The sequence below is a fragment of the Sus scrofa genome, chromosome 14, assembly GCF_000003025.6.
Source record: "Sus scrofa isolate TJ Tabasco breed Duroc chromosome 14, Sscrofa11.1, whole genome shotgun sequence".
NCBI classification, from domain to species: domain Eukaryota; kingdom Metazoa; phylum Chordata; class Mammalia; order Artiodactyla; family Suidae; genus Sus; species Sus scrofa.
Genome location: NC_010456.5, coordinates 124,568,491 through 124,589,790, shown reverse-complemented (window position 1 = coordinate 124,589,790; position 21,300 = coordinate 124,568,491). Strand labels below are relative to the sequence as shown.

Below are 21,300 nucleotides of genomic sequence, written 5' to 3'. Positions count from 1 at the left end.
CTACATGACCTCAAAAAAATAACATGGCTGAGGAAGAAACAAAAGCATTTTGTCAAGGTTTTTGTTGCCTAATGATGCTTTCAGTGTGGGTAAAATTCAGTTCCACGGGGCCTGATAACTTATCAATTTTTGAGGGAGATGTTACGGATGGGAAGTGAGTAGGGGGGATGGGCACAAGTGTGCAGCACAGAGCGGGGAGACTCTCTGCAACCTGATGCTGGCCAAGTCCCTTTAACATCCTAAATAAGGGCCAGCCTCCTGCATCTAAGAATGTGGATGGTGGAGTTCCCATCATGGCGCAGTGGAAACGAATCCGACTAGGAACCATGAGGTTGTGGGTTCAATCCCTGCCCTCGCTCAGTGGGTTAAGGATCCGGCGTTGCCGTGAGCTGTGGTGTAGGTCACAGATGTGGCTTAGATCTGGCATTGCTATGGCTTTGGCATAGGCCAGCAGCTGCAGCTCTGATTCAACCCCTGGCCTGGCCTGGGAACCTACCTCCATATGCCACGTGTGTAGCCCTACAAAGCCAAAAAAAAAAAAAAAAAAAAAAAAAGACTGTGGATGGCAAGGCAGAAGCCCCATCTTCATTTATGGATTTAGCCCCTCGCCCTCTTCCCTACCTCCCCCAGGGACACCACTTCTCCAAAACACCCAGCAGGAGCCTCCTGTCATCCTCAGCAACTCAGGCACGTGCCATGAACTTAACCTGCACTAAAAGGAATTGTCTTATTTGTCTGATGCACCTGCACCTCTGCCTGGGCACAGAAAACACACCTCCCAGCTGCAGGAACAAAACAGAACTTGACCCTGAATTCAGAGGATTTGCTGACCAGGCTGAGAGCCATGGCTGCCTTGACAATCCGAGCTACCCGGGGAAATGTAGATTCAAATGATTTGCAGAAAAAGTAAAAATGACCTAACTCGTGTTTAGGAAGTGCTTTTGCCAGACCTCATTTGGAACTGCAGGAAATCAGAACAACTCATGGTGGTGGGTGTGTCTTCATGGACAGTGCCTGCACACCCACCCTCAGAGGGCGCGGTATAGTGTGAAAGAGGAGACTCAGTGAATGAGTGCACACACCTCAGAAATGATCAAAAGGGGTCACTGGGGGAGCTCGTGCCGTGGCACAACAGGATCTGCAGCATCTCTGCAGCACTGGGACCCAGGTTCAATCCCTGGCCCGGCACAATGGGTTAAGGACTTGGTGCTGCTGCAGCTGCAACGTAGGTCACAACTGCAGCTCAGATCTGATCCCTGGCCAGGGAACCCCATATGCCGTGGGGTGGCCAAAAAAGAAAAAAAAAAAGAAAAGGGGTCACTGAGGCTTAGAAGGGGATGGGTCCTGGGTGATGACACAGCTCAACTCTCAGGCTTCTTCTAATCCAACACACACTTTCCTCCAACCATGCTACTCCCGGAGGCCAGGTCAGCCCAGGATCCCTGAGTCACGGCCCTGAATGCCACCCACACTGAGCCGGCACATTGTGACTCCCTGACAGGCAGGAGCCACCCCTGCCCCATGGTGGCAGAGAGCCTGCACCCTGGATGCAGAGACCCCGCCTCTCACCTGACGCCGGCGACGCTGAAGGGAGCTGAGGTTCCTCACCTGCACGATGGGGAGGTGGGACCAGATGCTCCTCAACTGTCTTCTGGCTTAAAAAAAAAAAAAATTCCCTTTTGATCTCCCCTCCATCACAGACTTATGATGGTCAGACCTTACACCACTGTTTATTCAGCTCATTGGATTTCAAAACATTCTTTTATATATGTATTTTTTATTTTTTTATATATATTTATACACACACACACACATATATATATATATATATATTTTTTTTTTTTTGCCTTTTCTAGGGCTGCTCCCATGGCATATGGAGGATCCCAGGCTAGGGGTCTAATTGGAGCTGTAGCTGCTGGCCCACGCCACAGCCACAGCCACGCCAGATCCAAGCCGAGGCTGTGACCTACAACACCACAGCTCACAGCAACGCCAGATCCTTAACCCACTGAGCATGGGCGGGGATTGAACCTGCAACCTCATGGTTCCTAGTCAGTTTCGTTAACTACCACGCCATGACGGGAACGCCTCAAAACATTTCTGAAGCAAACGAAACCAACTGTTTGAAGAGCCTTTGTGCTTTAGGCGAATCAGAGGCTTTGCATCCTGATTGAATCAAAGTGAGAATGGGAGACTCAATCCTGGAAGAGGGAGGAAGGTAGGCACTCCCAGACCCAGGCAAAGGGAGAAAGGCAGACAGAGAGGAACCGGGCTGATGAGGGCTGACCTGCCTGCTGCCAGCCTCCAGCACATGACAGCAAGACAGGCCTTCCTTTTCCCCAGGACCTGTTTTCTTTCCTTTTACTCCACACAAGACAAGTCCCCACCTGGCACCTGGGGGCCAGGCCTGGGTGAGGAGGCCTGGGGACACAGGCCAGCACAGGCAGAGGGACAGGGTTTCTCGATGTCCTCTAGTCCTGAGGTTCAGAATGGTCGTCTGGGGTCACAGCTCCAGCCCTTGGTCACATGCAGGACTCTGAGGCTCAGGCCTGTTAATTTCTTACAAAGCCAGGATTTTCGCAGCCTGGGCAGGCTGCTGTGAGGACAAGGCAGAAGGAGGTACAGAAGGTACCTACTGCAAGGTGCACCCCTCCCTCCACTAGGTGACAGACCAAAGCAGACCTGTCTTGCTCTGTCATGTGTCTCTGCTTGCCCAAGTGAATGTTTTTCCAGAGTCGCCGAAGATTTTGTTCATTTAAAAAAAAAATTATGTTGGAGTTCCCGTCATGGCACAGTGCTTAAGGAGTCCGACTAGGATCCATGAGGTTGCAAGTTCGATCCCTGGCCTTGCTCAGTGGGTTAAGGATCCGGTGTTGCCATGAGCTGTGGTGTAGGTTGCAGGGCTCTGGTGTAGGCCGGCGGCTATAGTTCCAATTCAACCCCTAGCCTGGGAACCTCCATATGCTGCAGGAGCGGCCCAAGAAATGGCAAAAAAGACAAAAAAAAAAAAAAATATGTTGGCAATCTGCAAATCTAAGAAATCAGAAGCCTCCCATAAGTGCTTGGCTCCGGTGGTGCTGACTCTGAAACCCCGGCAGCGCTTCCCTCCCCCGCGCCTCCCCCGCCACAACGCAATCCTCTGTGTCACACAGCCTACACTGAAACTGCCCCATCTAACCTGCCGGTCAGGTGGCAATTGCCTGGAAGAGTAAGGACTACGTCTCAGTCTCCACGGGAGCCCCAGAAAGCTGCACGTGCCTGGCACAGAGGAGGTGAGAAACACACCTGCTGGGTAGATACACCGAGCATCAGAATACTTCTGGCAGGTGGGCTCAAGGATCACTTCCTGATGAACCTTTGGGCTGGCTGCACTCACTGCAGCCTCCTTTACACCAAGATAAATGCAACTAATGTTATCTCAATGCTAGTCAAAGGAGTTCCCGCTGGGGCTCAGCAGAAACAAACCCGACTAATGTCCATGAGAATGCTGGTTCGATCCCAGGTCCTGCTCAGTGGGTGAAAGGATCCAGGGTTGCCATGAGCCACAGTGTAGGTCACAGACGTGGCTCAGATCTGGCACTGTTGTGGCTGTGACGTGGGCTGGCAGCTGGAGCTCCAATTGAACCCCTAGACTGGGAACTTCCATATGCTGTGGTTGCGCCCTGAAAAAAAAAAAAATGCTTGTCATGGGTTCACAGCACTCTTTACTATCTATTCCCACCCAAGCACCTCAAATATTCAGTTTATTCCCACCTCACACAGCAAAACTTTCTCGCAATACCAAACCAACATTCTAAATACCATCTTATAGCTGAAAAAGATTCTTAAAAGGACGAATTCCACAGTAAAAACCAACAACTGTTACCATCTAGTGAGCAATTCCTCACTCAAGTGCCCAGTTCCTGGCTTGCTGCTTATATGTCTTCTCTCTCCTAATCCTTACAGCCAGCCTGTGATGGTGCATTACTCCCATTTTACAGATGAGAAGACTGAGACATGGAGAAGCAAAGTGTTCTGCCCCAGGTCAGCAGCTAGTCACTGGATCTGACTCTCTTCTGGTCTCCCTGTAATCTGTTCAATCTGTCACCTTCCTGATTCTGGGGGAGCAGGATAGAGGAACAGAAGCACAATTAAAAATCTGCCACCTAACGAGCCCACCTAGTACATGGGTTCAATCCCTGGCCTCACTCAGTGCGTTCCAGATTCAGCATTGCCATGAGCGGTGCTGTAGGTCACAGACATGGCTTTGATCCCATGTTGCTACGGCTGTAGTGTAGGCTGGCAGCTACAGCTCCAATTCGACCTTGAGCCTGGAAACTTCCATATGCTATGGGTATGGCCCTAAAAAGACCAAAAAGAAAAAAAAAAATCTACCTTGTATCCCACCTGTTGCCAGTCTTCCATCCACTAACATCTGTCAGCAACTCCCACACTTGAGCACAAACCCTGAGGTTTCCAGAATGTTCTGTGTTCTTGTTCAAAGCAGTTGGGAGTGATCTGCAATCCTGGGGGAGAAACAGATCCTCCGTTCCCAGGTACACCTGGTCTAGCCTCTTCCATTACACAAGGCTTGGCACATCCCACTTGTTCCTTTCTGTTCCATTACTCATGCGAACCCCACACATTGTTCCTGGCTTCTGGGGGTTCTCACACATGGCCCTAGATGCCCCTCAGCTCTAAGTCTTATCTGATGGTTGCCTTCGAATTCTGGTTCCACACGGCACTGGCAGCACCGGGACAGCAGGTGAGTGAGGCTTTCTGCCTGGTGCCGCAAAACAGTGCACTCTGAATCACCTGGGGATTATGTTTCCCGTGAGAAAGGAAGAAAGGCAGGACAAACAAGGCTACCATAGTTGAAGGCAGTTTTGCAGGACCATTCCCACCCTCCCTTCTAGGACTGGAAATGAAATGAAGGCAGGGTGCAAAAAGAGGCCACGTCCACCTCCTTACAAAATGCAATTCCAACCCTGACTATCAGATGAGCCCTTGGCAGCCTCCTCTCCCATCAGCAGGATGGAAAGCTGAACCCTTTACAAGAACAGTCAACACCTGAGCAGGAAGACTTTAAAACTGGAGGTAAAAGTCTCCAGCCAGGAAGCCTGCAGTCTTTTGCCGTCCTTTGGCCACCTGGCAAAACCCTGGCTCAGACCCAGGGAGTCAAGGGAAGTAGATGGCACGGTTCTCGCCTGAGGAGGCACGAAGAGTGCTTTAAACGTTGCTCTGGGCAAGTCATGCTCCTTCTCACAGAATCACCAAGTTTCAGAACTCAACAGTCTGGCAACCATAAATCAGCACTGGGGGACAAAGAACGTGTTCTTTAGACCCCGGATGGTTGGGGAGAAAGGTGGGAGATGGGACGTAAATCTCAGGCTTCCCAAACCTGCCACACCTGCTAAAAAGCACTTTTAGCCAAAAGAGATTTTGATGTTTATTTCGATGCTATTTAAAAATCCTTTATTAAAATTGTACAGGACCCAAATTCACTGCCATGGGACTCTGGAACGCGCACACACAGGACTGGAAGTCCTGACCAAGAATTCCAGACTGGCCCCCTTCTAACCAGGGCAGGGCAGGGGCGGAGACGCTGCAAGCAGCAACATTGCTCCTGCCTCAGTTCATTCACCCATCTCACAAACTGACAGTGTTGTAAAGATCCAGGGAAACAGTGTGTGAAAGTCTCCCCCCAATGGTAAAAGACTAAGTGCATGGTGTTAAAAGATGACCACTGCATTTAACATATTCATGTCACTGAACTACACTCAGACCCCACAGGGCAGATATGATCAGGACCACTTTTACATGTGACAAAATGGTCTTAGAGAATTTGGAGCCCAAGGTCAAAGATCTGGTCAATCACAAGTTTGGAGTTGGGCCCGGGTCCTCTGCCGTGACCAGGACAGACATGATGAGCAGCTTATGGTACAGAGTTGGAGTGCAAAGAGCACCAATCTGATGTCGGGAGTCAGCGTGAACCCCTCAGGTAAATTCCTTCACTTGGTCACTCGATATTCTCCTTTCAGGAACAGGGGTGACTTTACCTGTCCTACTTACCTGGAAAGGTTGTTGACAGGGATCGAGAGACTACAGTGAGTGCAGAATTCCTCGGGGCCAGGGCAAAGCTGCCGAAACAGAGATCAGAGAAATCCAGTTGAGAGGAGGGACTCGGGGTCAGGAAAGGAAGTGAGGGATGAGGATGGCCGTCATGTTTAGTGAAGCCGGGCAGGCAGTTTTGAGGGCGGAAGTGGGAAGAGGAAGCAGGCGGGAGCTGTTTAGAAGCGGAAAGAGTGATCTAAAGGGAGGAACTTCAAGGGTCTTCAGCTGTCCTGGCCTGCTGGCTCTGGGAGCAGCTAAAGCAGAGGCGTCGTATGGGTTAGAGCCTCCCTTGTGCAGGGTCCTCAAAGACCTCCAATAAATAGCCTTGTAGATGATGGGAGGGATTTGTTTTAGTTTTTTCTAAATATCCCTGTGGGAAACTACAATTCAAAAAGATGCATGCACTCCTATGTTCAGAACAACACTACTCACAGTAGCCAGGACATGGACACGACCTAAGCGTCCATCCACAGAGGAATGCATGAAGAAGATGTGGTACATATACACAATGGAATACGACTCAGCTGTTCAAAAGAACGAAGTAATGCCATTCACAGCAACATGGATGCAACTAGAGATTATCGTACCAGGTGAAGTTAGAAAAATAAAGACAGGGAGTTCCCGTCATGGCTAACTGGTTAACGAATCCAACTAGGAACCACGGGGTTGTGGGTTCAATCCCTGGCCTCGCTCAGTGGGTCAAGGATCCGGCGTTGCTGTGAGCTGTGGTGTAGGTCGAAGATGTGGCTCGGATCCCATGTTGCTGTGGCTGTGGCGTAGGCCGGCGGCTACAGCTCCGATTAAACCCCTAGCCTAGGAACCTCCATATGCTGCAGATGTGGCCCTAGAAAAGACAAAAAAAAAAAAAAAAAAAAAGAAAGAAAGAAAGAAAAAGAAAGACAAGTACCATATGATATCATTTACATATGAAATCTAAAATATGGCACAAATGAACCTATATATAAAACAGAAGCAGATTTGTGGTTGTCAAATGGGAGGGGGGAGGGAAAGGGATGGACTGGGAGTTTGGGGTAGGTAGATACAAACTATTACATTTAGAATGGATAAATAATAAGGTCCTACGGTGTAGCGCAGGGAACTACAGCCAATCTCCTGGGATAGACTGCGATGGAAAAGAATACAAAAAAGGATGTGTGTGCATGTGTATAACTGAATCACTGTGCCGTACAGCAGAAATTGGCACACTGTAATCAACTATGACTTTCATAAAAATTCATTAAAAAATATCCTTGTGGGATGAAATGAAAAATGAGGAATTCTGGGAGTTCCCCTGTGGCACAGCAGATTAAAGATGCAATGTTATCACTGCAGTGGCTTGGGTCACTGCTGTGGTGCAGATTAGATCCCTGGCCTGGGAACCTCCATATGCCACAGGCGCAGCCAAACATTAAAAAAAAAAAAAAATAGTAATTCTGTTACAGTCCTAATTAAAACAGCTTTCTTTTTTTACTGATCTGTGAAGTACCAAAGTGTGAGGGCCACTGTTCTAAAACACCTCATAGTGCTGCTGACTCTTCCACTGATCATTATATGAAATTTACCTTATTCAATAAAAGCTATTAAACACCTGCCCTGTGCCCAGCACCCTCCCAGGTGTTGGGGATGCAGTGAAACTGCTCCATAAGATGCGCACCTGGTGGGCACACTCTTAACAAAAGGCTTTCACGTTTTCGCCAGTAGTTTATCCTCAATGTCATCACCTCCCAATTAATGCCTGTGCTCTTTAGGAAGCTCATTAAAAACCCAGGCGTCAGTGTTCCTGGCAGGCAGGCGCTCCCATCCTCCCTCCAGTCGTCTTCAACCTTCTCTGGGTCTCAGTTTTCTCATCTGTAAAAACATGGGCATCGGACTATAATTCACTCCAGGAACCTAAGCCTATTGAAGGGGAGGGGAAACAGCAAGTCTAAGCACTGGATGACAGACCCAAAACCAGATTTAAAGAAAAATATGTCACTGATGGTTTTCAGTCAAACAGACAGGTTTGGCCCTCTGAGATTTGTCGGGGGGGGGCGGGGGGGAGCTTACACAGCCTAGGAAATTCTTACGCATTAAGAGATGGCTCTGAACCGGATTTCTACGAAAGATGAGTAAGGGCCATATCCCAGAACCGCCTCGGGGAGATCTGTACCCCATCGGCCATAGGAAAGAACAGCTGCAGGTGGCTGAAAGCCAGCAGCCTTTACAAATTAACTCCCGAGAGGCCTTTGCCAACTGCAGCAGTACCTGAGTTTTCTTTCCGACTTTCTCAATAAATGCACATTTGTTAACATGTCACAGGGGAAGCAAAACAGACCATGACTTTTCAGACCTCAATTCATAAAACACTTAGAGCTTCAAGAAGTTTTGTTTTTAAATTAAAGGTCTGTGTAATCGGAAAGTTATAGATTCTATTCAGTTCCAAGACACCAACAAACACACTGCACAGCATCCCTATGGGTGCGAGGGGCCACTGATTCCACAAGGCAAGGGCAGAAAGGTGCTCTCCTCCCTTCTCTTCTGCCTGTGTGGCCACCACATTTTTAAATTCATGCCCCCTGGGCAAGTTTCTCAAGTGCCATTAGACCCTCCCCTTTCCTTTCCTGTTTCAGAAGGCAGCAGAAGGGCCCACCTTGAACTGGAAAAGTGCAGGAGGCAGGGCTGGGCCAGGTGGCCAGACTTGGGGGCTGGAGGGTTCCAGCAAGTGCCATCACCCTGGAGGATAAATCTCTTGGACTTACCACAGGTCAAGGGCAAGTCTCTGAGGGCAGTGGGCCCCTCTAAGGCTGTGCTTTGCAGAGACCGCGCTGGGGAAAACCGAATAGGAGTGACCTTAACACCTGCATATGCTCCGTAGAGTGGGAGGAGGAGGCTTAAGCTTGCCTCCACAGCCTTTATTCAAAATCCCACCCAGGTTTGGGGGCTGCTTGGCGACCTTGCCAAGCAGATCAGGTGTGATACGTGGCCCCCTCCTCCACCCACAGCCACCGAGCCGCTGCCCTCTTCTTACCTGCAGTCCGCGGCCCTCCGCTCGGCGCTCGTGCTGGGAACCACAGGAGGGGCCGCACCCGGGCTCGCACCGGCTGCTCGAAAGCCAAAGGTGGTTGCACGCGGGGGAAGCGCACGCCAGGTGCACTCTGCCCGGGACCCCGGCTTGCCTGAAAGGCACGCCGGCCTCGCGGCCGCGGTCAAACACAGCGCGGACAATGCAGAACCCCGCCGCGCCGACGCCGTGTCCTATATGCGGACGCTGCAAGTCTCGGCACCCAGGGCAGGGGCGCCTGGGGACCGGTCGTCTTCTGTCCCGCGAGCTCGAGGAAGCAAGGGGCGCCCTCCGAGGCCGCTAGCGGCGCGGGGCGCGCGGGCTCCTGCGGCGCGGAGATGACTGCTGCGGGCCGTCCCTATCCGGGCCGGCGCGGCAGAGGAGGGCGCGGCGGGACTCGGGCAGGGGGCGCTGCAGGCCCGTGGGAGGGGCGCCCGGGTGGGAGCCACGTGGGACACCTGTGTTCCTCACCGAGGGACCAACCTCGGATCCTGTGTTCCGACCGCTAGGGTCGCTCTTCCAAGAGAAGTGCAGTGTTTCTGGGAACCAGCCTGCGGCTCCTCTCGCGTTTTCAAACCACGCATTGGCCCGGGCTGGCAGATAAACAAAGGTCCTTACCTCTGCTCAGGTCGCCCAGCCCCTGGGCGGTGCACCGGGGAGCACAGTGCCAGCAGCTGTAGACTCTGCAGGATTTATTGCCCCGACCCGTGCGAAAATGTTGACTTTGGCATCGTTTCTATTTGTCATGGCAATTGCCCTGTTTACTTGTCTGTGCTGTTATCGCAGTTGTGCGGTAGTAAACAGGTCTTTTTGCCAGTATCTTCCTTTAAGTGTAAAAGGTGCCTTGATTTCTTTTTTTAAACTCAAACACCAACAAAGCAAAATAGCCCAATGCCTGGCCCAATGCCTTGTGCACAGCAAGCACTCAAGAAACATAATTGTCTGATCCATGGTTTTTACACTTCGTCAAAGTGTCATTGCATAATGGATGCCCATTACCAAAAACCAAAAACCAAACAAAAAACACTGATAAGCAAACCAGACTTAGTTCCCCACTAGAAATAACTACTGTTAACATTACCGTGTTCCTTCTTCAAGTATCATTCTTTTATTTTCATCTCATTCCATGCATACTGTATCATAACCAGCCTTTCACTGTCCCATTTTTAACGTCTTTGTGGCTTTTAGCTGCTACTTAAAATGTTTTAGGGAGCTTAACCTGTCCACTATTAATTTCAATCATGCAATTAAATATTTGTTTTGCCCAATTACTTCCTTGGAATAAACGGCAAGAAGGTAAATTTGTAGGCTATAGGGGTATATGTACAATTTAAAGCTTTCGGTGCGTTAGCAAATTGCCCTCCAGGAAAAGTGACTGGAGAGCAATTTGATCATTTTTTTCTCGCCCCTCCCCCATCACTCTTGTAAATGTCAATCTGCTAAGACTATTGACAATTTTGTTTTCACATCTTTCCTTTTCAAAAAATGCTAAAAACTGCCCTCTGTGGTTCTCGGTTTCCAACCCTCTCAATATTGACAGCTTCCAGTGAAAGTGGCCCCGGTAATGCAAACGTTGCAAACTTCACTGAAGAGGGGAAAAGAGGCCTCATTTTTTCCCCCTCATTCATTTCTCCCAATGACATTTACTGAGCACCCAAAGTGTGCTCAGCAGCCAACCAGAGCAGCATAAGAAATGCACAAGTGCCTGTGCAGGCAGGCAGTCCTGCAGGTCTAAATGCTCGGTGGAGAGGGGTGGTCTCTGCCTCTAGAGGAGCAATGTGTCACAGAAATGCAATGCCATGCCAGCCACATAGGTGATTTTAAATGTTCCAGTAGCTGAATTAAAATGGGAAAAGGAACAGGTGAACTTACTAAGCCAGGAGATCCCAAATGTTATCTCCACACGTAATCAGTACATTTTAAGCTACGTCTTCGAAATTCTGTTATTTTTACATGTATAGCTCATCTCCTTTTAGACTAACCACATTTCAAGTGTTCAACAGCCACAAGTCCTGAGTGGCCTGTGACACTCTAGGCAGAGCAGGGGTTTTAAGAAGAGCAGACCAAGTCCTGGCAAAAGCGGTAATTTCACAGCTGACGCCTGTCTCCCCGACCTGTTTTGATTGGTTAACATTTACCAGCACATCTTCGCCTAAGCAAGTTTACCTTAGAGAAGCCACATTTCAAGTCTGGATGTTCCTAACAGTTTTATTTTTACATCTTTAGCTGGAGGTACTTCAGATCCTCATGAAATGATTAAGAAGTAAAAAGGCTGGAGTTCCCCTTGTGTTGTGGCTCAGTGGTAACGAACCTGACAAGTATCCATAAGGACGTGGGTTCCATCCCTGGCCCTGCTCAGCGGGTTAAGGTTCCGGCATTGCTGTAGGTTGAAGGCCTGCAGCTGCAACTCCAATTGAACCCCTAGCCTGGGAACTTCCATGTGCCTCAGGTGCGGCCCTTAAAAAAATAAAAAATTTAAAAATTTAAAAAGGAGGGTGATTAGAGCTGCAAAAGTTGTGGATTTCCGAGAACTCCACAGAGCAGTAGAGCAGTGGCTACTAACCAGAACCCTCTTGTTGAGAAATGAAAGAACAGGAAAACAATGCATATTAAATGGCAAAGAAACCAATCCAGAGAAAACAAGAGGGCTGATTCTGAAGTACTCCACAGGCGGCAAATTAAGCCAGAGCAAAAACTGTGGAGCTGAGGGCAGTGAGCGAGAACAAAGGCGGAGCAGGGAGACATGAGGAAGAGAAACAACTGCCATCTCAAAGCTAAAGACCCTTAGAACAATCGGTTCTTGCCCCAAACCTGAAGGTTAAAGCATCACAACTCCTTACCACAGTGAGAAGAATTACACACAAGGTTCTAATGGATTTGCTTTCGGGAAATGTGATGCTTTCTGGCTGCATCAAGTCAACACGGAATGTCTACAAAGGTAAAGCCTTGGGTAACATTTAGTCCATCAACACCCAAGACCACATAAGCACTCTACTTCAAACTCAATACTTCCAAATTTTCTGTCTTTAGTTTTCATATATTTGTGCACACCTTAACATAAGCATTTGTTGAAAGCATTTTGAGGGGAATCTGGATGCACCCTTGGAGGTGACAGAGCAGGCTCTGCCTGACTTACAGTCAACCTCACAGTCCATTCCACTTCCTGGAAGGCCCCTACCAGAGGAGGTGGGCACCTCCTCCTCAAGATGTTACCAATGACAAGCCTTAAAAACGGCATCACTGCTGAAGGAAAAAGGAAAGATAGGAAAATGGCTGAGACTGGGCAGCTATAAAGTCTTAAATAAAACCAATTTGAGGTTATCTGAAAGCTAGTGTCAATATTCAAGAACCTTCCTAGGGAAGTTAGACTAAAGTGCCTAAAAGGTAACCTGAACAAAATATTCAGGCACAGAAAAACTGTCAGCAGCTCTCCGGGTGAGCCGTCCACAACGCTCACCTCATGCAGAAGGGCAGAAGTCTGACTGTATCTGAACCTCCCTTTGATTCCAGCAAGTAAACCATCCTGCAACTCCTAACTGCATGTTTGGAGCCACAGGCTGCCCTCCAATTCCCTTCATCTGGGAACACAAAGTAAACAAAAAGCATCCTTGAGTCTTCTGTGTTTAATGGGGAAGCACTGCTTGGGCACAAGTCTGGTGACAAAACCACCTGCCCTGGTGAGGGAGAAGCCCAGGTGCCAGGCTTGGGCTTGCCTCGGAAGAGCTCACCTTGCCAAAAAACCAGGCCACAGCTGTACTGGTGATGAACCCACTGGTGACACTCCTGGTCTATGCTTGGGGCTGGCAGCCTCAGAGTAGCAGGCCTCACCATGACTTTATTCCTCCCCTAGAACTGGGCAGTTTGGGCCCCTGCGGACAAGGGTCCTCACACATTGGTTTTCTGGAGCATTTACTGCCTAGCAAAAGTGAGTTCAGACTATTCATCACCCTCATTCTCGATTTTGAACCTTTTACATTTCTAGCAGCCCTAGGGAAAAAAAAAATTAATTAAAAGAAAATTCTACCAAAAGGGAAGTCACATCAAAGGTCATCTCCCCCCACTTCTTCCCACTTAATCCGTGGTAAGAATCTCTGGATCTGGACTAGGCGTTTTGAGGGAACCTCAACACTGGGACTGGCAGATGTGATGGGCCATCCATGGCCCTACTGAACTATAAATAAACACAGCATTACCCCAGGGGGAGGCACACAGCTGGAGCTCAGTAACCACGTGAGTTAATGTGAAAGTAGGAAACTTCTTTAATCTACTCCACCCAAAAAGATGTCGTTCAGTATGAGAACACATCAAGTTAACCCAGGAGACATTTAACCCACCCCTCTCTCCACTTGTGAGATGAGCGCTACCAATCATCTTAGCGTCTCTTTGGGAATGAGGCAAATAGCCAAACCACCAAATAATGTAAAACTCCATTTAAACCAGTTTGATTCAAATGTCTAGCAAGCACCATGTGATAAAACCTTGGAATCTGATGAACCTTGACTTAAATTTTTAACACGTCCTTTCATTTGCTTCCCTCCAATACCGGGATTGTACAGTTTTCATGTGTATTTTCACTGTGGCTGGAATTGAACAGAGTATAAAAACACTAAGCATCAGAGTTCCCACTGTAGGGCAGTGGGTTAATAATCCGAGTGCAGCGGCTTGGGTCGCTGCAGAGGTGCAGGTTTACTCCCTGGCCTGGTGCAGTGGGTTGAAGGATCCGGCACTGCAGCAGCTGCGGCATAGGTCCAGCTGCAGCTTGAATTCAAAGTCTCCTGGCCTGGAAACTTTCATATGCTGCAGGAGTGGCCATAAAAAAAAAGAACAAACAAACAAACACTAAGCATCCAGGGCTCGGGGTATGTGTGCCAGTAAGCAAAGGAAGTTGGCAAAATGCTACTGGCAATAAGAACCCAAGGGAAATCTGGCTTTGAAGTAAAAGGATTTTATTGCGCAGAATTCCTTAAATTTTTATTAACAGAAGCATATCAATGTTTGAACTTTATACATAAATAAAACACTCCACTTAATCTAGCTGACACACAATACCAGTAGAAGTAAAAAAAAAAAAAAAAAAGTCAAGTTTCTTCTTTGAGTTGGTGACAACATCTTAGGTTGTCATAGTCTCGAATCATGCAAATGTAAACTTTCATGGGCTGGCAGGAAAATCAGCTGGCCCAGAATTCTGCACATGTGAATTCAGAGTTTAAGATGACTTTGTGTGCTTTAAGGAAAATATATACTCTAAGTTAAGCCTTTTAACTTATTAAATTATTACTTGTATTTGTGCTTCAGAAAATGTAAATTCTATCTACACTAAAAACCTAAATGCCTATAGATTTGGAAAGGTATACACGGATGGCAGGAGCAGAAAGAGAAAGTGCCTCCCCCGGTCTGGGTGACTGAGAGTCCAAGGGCAGACTCTGTGCTCAAGGGACGAAGAGAAAGAAGCCGATGCCCTCAGAGTGGACAGGGAAAGAAGGACAGAGACTGGAGCAACAACAAACCAAAGAACATTTATTATGTGTTAGAAGCAGATTATGACAGGAAGAGCAGGGCATTTATTATGAAATACATCAAACATATAGAAAAGTCCAAAAAATAAAACTCGTGTATCCATCAACCAGGTTTATCCAGCATTAACCTGGAGCCACAGTTTCTTCAGCACCTTTAAGTAATAAAGACTGTATGTACACTAGAAAGCCCCTATATATCCCCTTCCCAATATTCCCATGCATTTGGCAGAAATCTTTTCTGCAAGGCTTAATTTGGAAAGAAGAACTTGGGAAAAAATAAAACTACCCAGCTTCAAGAAGAGAAAGGTAAGCAGACAAAAGTGAAGGCACAAAAGGTCATTAAAGAAAAAGTTTCCAATAAACAAAACACAGGACGCTGTACTTTCTCTCCTAAGTCTAGCCTTCGCTGTTTCCTTTCTCATAAGTGTTTATCTCCAACAGAGACTGTTTCTGCAAGAGAAAAATCGGCTATCATTATGCCTTATATAAAAACTCAATCACTATGGTTCTTAACTTCTATCTTAAGTACAAGCAAACCAAATATTCACTTTTAACAGAAATTACACATTTAAATAAGATCTGCCAGGAGTTCCCGTTGTGGCTCAGCAGTAACGAACCTGACTAGTATCTATGTGGACCCAGGTTCGATCCCTGGCCTTGCTCAATGGGTTAAGGATCCAGCATTGCTGTGGCTGTGGTACAGGTCAGCAGCAGCAGCTCTGACTTGACTCCTAGCCTGGGAACTTCCATATGCCGCAGGTGTGGCCCTAAAAAGCAAATAAATGAAGTAAAAAATGAATAAGATCTGCCAATTAAAAAAATTCACCATGACCATAATAGCGCCTTATGTTCAGTATAGCTGTTTGTATTCCTTTTCACATATATAAAATATAGCTTCCTTTGAAATATAAAAATATTTTATATTAACTTGCATGTTGAAATACTGATCACTTTTGAGTAATGAGACTTTTATGTTCTCTAATCTCGCTTCACTCCTAGCTCAGCAATCTTACAATTACTAACAAATTAAACTTCTCCAGAGATAATGAGACACTGAAACTTGAAGCACATTTTCTCTATCTCAAGGAAGAATGATTTAAACAACTAAACGTTCAACCATATTTTCAACACAATAAAGGAAGAATGCTTAAGGAACCATGTATGTAATTTTCGCCAATAATATAACCCCTTAGTTCCATGCCCTTCAGAGCCAATCTACTGTGGCACAGCACACAGGGGTAAGCAGCAAAGGGCAGTACAGAGAACGCAGCTTTGGTGAGTACTAAGATCCACTTTCCAGTCTGTGTGTGTGATTTGGAGGCAGCCGTTTAATCTCCTTGAGCCTTCATTTTCTCATCTATAAAATGAGGTCTACCTTCTTTTACTAATCTTCAGGATATTATGAAGCTTATGTGACCAGATGTAAAAGTGCTTTTTAAATAAGGCACTACCCAAATAGATGGTATTATACTGTATTCGAAGGTAGACAAAATACATATTGATTCCCACAAAAGGGGAAAAGCCAATTCAACTACTATGTTTTAAATCAAGCATTTTGTTTGGTTGTTTTGTTGCTTTTAAGTAACATCTTCAATCTACTTAGAAACAACAGAAAATACAGGTTTCATTTGAAGTTGTGTACTCAAGCACTCCCAATACTCTTACGGAAAAAAAGCTTACTGCACAGATACAGAGATAAAAACATACACAAGTTAATCAACTTGATTAAAAATATGATAATGTGGCACTAGGACTAAATTCCAGAAATTCTTGTCATTGCATGTTCCTCAATCTATGACATTTAAATTATCACTAAATTTAAGATTTTAAACTCAAGTACATGAAACAGCAGTCAGCATTAAAACGATGCATTAGAAAGGACTGAAAATTGTAATTGCAATTATAAGTCTGAATTTATTAAAAATAAACCAAAACTTGTGAACTAAAATCAATAAATCATCACAAGATAAATCAGGAGAATCAAACTGTTGATCATGCATGAATGACATTTACCTTAGAACTTAGCCGTACTTTTTTAGAAACAAACAAAACAACCATCCGTCACACATGGAGCATACGCCTGACCCCGGTAGGTGTCTCCTTGAGATCTGCTACACACACAGAGCCCCACAGAGCAGTATGACCTTGGGATTTTGCAAACGGTCAGATACACACTGCACTCTGGCCCACAAGAATGCAAGTATGAAGTCAAAGTTCCTTTGCTTTCGGCTGGAATTCGACCACCTCAAAATGGCCAGGGCAATTTCATTTTGAGCAAAGGTTCTAATTGGCTACTGATCACCAAGTAATTTCTGAGGGCCTTCTTAGAACAAAGGATCCCAGGCAGTAAAAAAGCTGGGGGGCCACTATTCAAACCTCACCAATATCCTCTTTAACCAGAGTCACCGCAGCCAAAGAGGAAGGGTATGCTCTGTTTTGAAATGAAATACACTACCACTGCAGCCCACTTTCCCTTCTTGGCCCCTCTTCACAAGAAGTGCTAAATGTTTTTATAGAAGTACATGCAAGGTAGAGGTAATTTCACTCTGGACACAAAAGAATTTCAGGGTAAGCTTGACCTCACAACAATTTTCACAAGTCCCTGCACATAGCATCAAGAGCTTTCTCTACGTCAAACCACAGGAAGGAAAGGAAGTTGCAACCTGGACCGCCATCAGTCCCACCAGCAGAATCAAAGGGAGGTCACCCAACAAAACCTAGGAAGGCAGCAAAAACATCACAGCCGGACCGAAGAGCTTTAGACCACAAAATAAAGTATAGCCGCAAAATGCGTTTCACCCCCTAGCCCAGCCCTGCCCTGACAGCACGGCTGGAGACGTCCTGCTGGTGGTTACAGAGGGGCAAAAACATCAAATACAACTTACTTAACTTTTTAACAATTTTTTCATTTCGATAAATTTATTCTGATTGGTTGGATTGTTTAGGAGGAAAAGAAGAATCTGTTCATGTTTTTCAACCTGAGGGTGAGAAAAGAAAGAGTGTTATTTCATTCCTAAACATGCGCCAAATGTGATTTCACTTAAAGGAAATTTTACCCACTTGTTTCTGTAATGCTGTACAGCAGCAATTCATCCTGTTTGTCTTTTCTAAAGGCAAATGCAAAAAGCCATTAGATAATCTACACATAACAGGAAGAACAAACAAACAAACCTGGAGTCTCAACATATACAGATTTGCCCATCAGGACAGATGTTTTCTGACTACAAAGGACTCGATTGGTTAACCTTTTTCCATAGGTATTTCATTTGTTTGAATTGTCTTTTTAGGGGCCAGACCCACGGCATATGGAAGTTCCCAGGACAGGGGTCCAAACAAGAGCTGTCGCTGCTGGCCTACACAACAGCCACAGGAACGTGGGATCTGAGCTATGTCTGCGACCTACACCAGAGCTCTTGGCAATGCTGGATCCTTAACCCACTGAGCAAGACCAGGGATCGAACCTGCGTCCTCATGGATACTAGCTGGGTTCATTACCACTGAGCCACAATGGGAACTCCCAGTATTTTTATTTCATTTTTTTTGGCCATGCCCTGGGTCAGGGAACAAACCTGTGCCACAGCAGTGACAATGTTGGATGCTTAATGCACTGAGCCACCAGGGAACTCCTTGATCTGTTAACTTATAATTTGGGCTTTAATGTTATCTACTACCATGCCCTGGGTTTTACCGAGTGAGTGCCCTCACCTCCAAAGTCTTCTGCCTATCATACAGGGCATGTCTCCTTTCAGTTGAGGGCAAGCGTGCCATAAGCTTTTATCTTATGAAAAAACTAGGAAGACCCACTCTCAAAAACATGAGTTCTTTTCACTTTGATCAGGATCAAGAGAAAGTTGGAAGTCACTCTTGATAAATCTAGAGCTCTCAGCATCAATGCTATCAACTGTGTGGCTGAGCCTGATCTAAGAAAAATCTGGACTGGCAGCCTGCTTCCTCCCAGGCAGTTCCCCTGAGGTGGCCACAGGAGTCAACCCCCAGGCCCTGGGTGTATGGAGGAGGACGACAGAGGGAATGCGACCCCGGAGGATAAGGCAAGAGCCAGTCAACTGAACAGGTTACATCTGTTCTTGGTTACACTTACGTCTGCTGTGAACTCAACATGAAAAAAAATACCTTTCTGTGAAGCACTTTGCTTCTTAGACGTGATGTGTTTTGCCAGACCGTATGTCACCAGCTTATCAGCTATACTAACGGTACCATTCTCAGAACACTTCTCAACAGACACGGCGTGGACATTCTTGGTCACTCCTTTTACAGAAAGCATTACATTCTGATTCAACATGAAATTTTTCAGTAGTTCTAGCAGTAGTTGAGAACAGCTTCCATTCAATTCTATTATCCCTGGAAACAGAAACAGAGTGATAATCTTTGAGTCTCTCAAAGAGAATATTTAGATAAATTACTTGTTATCAAAAGATAACAAGCAACAGGCTCACTGAGTTGAGCTAGGTTTAGGTATGTTTTCAGGTACTTTTACTGTTGCATTAAAAAAAAATCAAACTTAGGAGTTCCCAGCGTGGTGCAGTGGAAAAAAATTCGACTAGGAACCATGAGGTTGCGGGTTCGATTCCTGGCCTTGCTCAGTGGGTTAAGAATCGGGTGTTGCCATGAGCTGTGGTGTAGGTCATAGACGCGGCTCAGATCTGGCATTGCTGTGGCTGTGCATAGGCCAGCAGCTTCATCTTTGATCGGATCACTAGCCTGAGAAGCTCCATATGCTATGGGTGTGGCCCTAAAAAAGCAAGAAAAAAAAAAAAAACTTAATAAATATTCCTAAATCCCCACTGTTTGTCAAGTGCTAATTTAGATCAAGAAGCCACAAAACAGACAAATGTCTGCCTTTGTGGACTTACATTCTAATGGGAGAAGCAAACAAGAATAAAGGTAACTTTCCGACTCTGAGTCAAAACCAAAGTGAACTGTGAGGCAAATCAGTGTATTATTATCCACTGGGACCTCTGGGTAAAGAAATCAGGAGTAAGGATAAAAAGCCATTGTAGGAGTTCCCGTCGTGGCGCAGTGGTTTTAACGAATCCGACTAGGAACTATGAGGTTGCGGGTTCGATCCCTGCCCTTGCTCAGTGGGTCAAGGTTCCGGCGTTGCCGTGAGCTGTGGTGTAGGTCACAGACGCGGCTCGGATCCTGCATTGCTATGGCTCTGGCATAGGCTGGAGGCTACAGCTCTGATTCGACCCCTAGCCCGGGAACCTCCATATGCCGTGCGAGCGGCCCAAGAAATGCCAAAAAGACAAAAAAAAAAAAAAAAAAAAAAAAGCCATTGTAGCATTTTAGTTCCTTTTATTCAAATTACAACTGAAGAACTAAATAAATATGCAGATATAATGTTAATAATAAAGTAGCTCCAAATGGTGTCATTTGAATGTCTCCAGTCCCTGAGACAAAGCAGAAAAACCCCACGTGGGAGGTCAAATGACTGACCGCAGTTCATCCTGGCCCTGCCACTTACTAGCCATGCAACCTGGGGCAAACCAGAATCTCTGAGACTCGACTCTCTGAAACTAATCAGTAAAACAAAGATGGAACCAAATGTATATAATTTCTGTGAGAATCAAAGAATGAAAGATGAGATTTTTGGGGGGTAAACTTTGCTTGATCTTCAGAAGTCTGGGCAGCTGCTTAAAATACCCATTTGGGGAGTTCCCGTCGTGGTGCAGTGGTTAACGAATCCGACTAGGAACCATGAGGTTGCGGGTTCGGTCCCTGCCCTTGCTCAGTGGGTTGGCGATCCGGCGTTGCCGTGAGCTGTGGTGTAGGTTGCAGACGTGGCTCGGATCCCGCGTTGCTGTGGCTCTGGCGTAGGCCTGTGGCTACAGCTCCAATTAGACCCCTAGCCTGGAAACTTCCACATGCCGAGGGAGCGGCCCAAGAAATAGCAAAAAGACAAAAAAACAAAAAACAAAAAAAAAATAAATAAATAAAACAAACAAACAAAAATACCCATTTGTTTCAGACTCAGAGCTTAAAAAAAAAAAAAACCCACAGACACTAAAATTAGAAAGTGACTTCATTGTCTACCTTCAAGGGAACATTTAATAATCTGGAAAGGGGGCTCCAGGTGGTTAGCAGAGATTGGCTGCACTCTGCAAGGAGGCAGAGTTTCAATGTTTCCATAGTCTGCATAGAGCACTCTCACATCAGCATCTGAGGTCCCCAGAACAACAGCGCGGTACCAGAGATCATCATCTGAAAACATAATGGAATCTTCAGTAAGAAGTTACACTGGTCAATGATGTCCTCCTCCCTAAAGACGGTAATTCACAGTTACATTTACATCCCTTAGAAATTCGTACCCAGATTTCTGATTTCATGCTAAATCGTCGAGCATCACCTCGACTCCTCGCAGATTCTACTGAAAAGACAGTTACAGGATTAAACAGAAAAAGGCCTAAAACCACAAGGAGAGAGGACAAGAGAAAAGACAATGTAATATCGGAAGCTGGAAAGCAAAGGCACGAATGGAAGTGATTTAACAGAGCTCAACACAAGCATCCTGCTTTGCATCTTAAAACCCCGAGCAACCAAGGCTCAGGAAGTCCTGCTCCTCATTCACAAGATGAAGCTGACACGAGGACAGGATAAGAGGAGCAGAGTTACTTTCCCAAGACATGTGAT

The 21,300-nt window shown here is 46.3% G+C and overlaps 2 protein-coding genes across 2 annotated transcripts in view; both read right to left on the bottom strand.

Annotated features, from left to right (window-relative positions):
• VWA2 (von Willebrand factor A domain containing 2) overlaps positions 1-12,371 on the bottom strand; it is a 54,341-nt gene extending 41,970 nt beyond the window's left edge. Inside the window, exons 1-4 of the mRNA XM_021073714.1 lie at positions 12,282-12,371; positions 9,101-9,433; positions 6,052-6,119; positions 1,570-1,651 (exon numbers count right to left, since the gene is read on the bottom strand). Coding sequence (XP_020929373.1) covers positions 1,570-1,651; positions 6,052-6,119; positions 9,101-9,433; positions 12,282-12,371 — 573 coding nt within the window. The remainder of the gene's footprint in view (positions 1-1,569; positions 1,652-6,051; positions 6,120-9,100; positions 9,434-12,281) is intronic.
• The window catches only part of TDRD1 (tudor domain containing 1), a 49,154-nt gene continuing 42,478 nt past the window's right edge, over positions 14,625-21,300 (bottom strand). The window contains 4 exon segments of the mRNA XM_021073713.1: positions 14,625-17,627; positions 17,710-17,756; positions 18,781-19,008; positions 20,704-20,871. Coding sequence (XP_020929372.1) covers positions 17,535-17,627; positions 17,710-17,756; positions 18,781-19,008; positions 20,704-20,871 — 536 coding nt within the window. The 3' untranslated portion in view covers positions 14,625-17,534.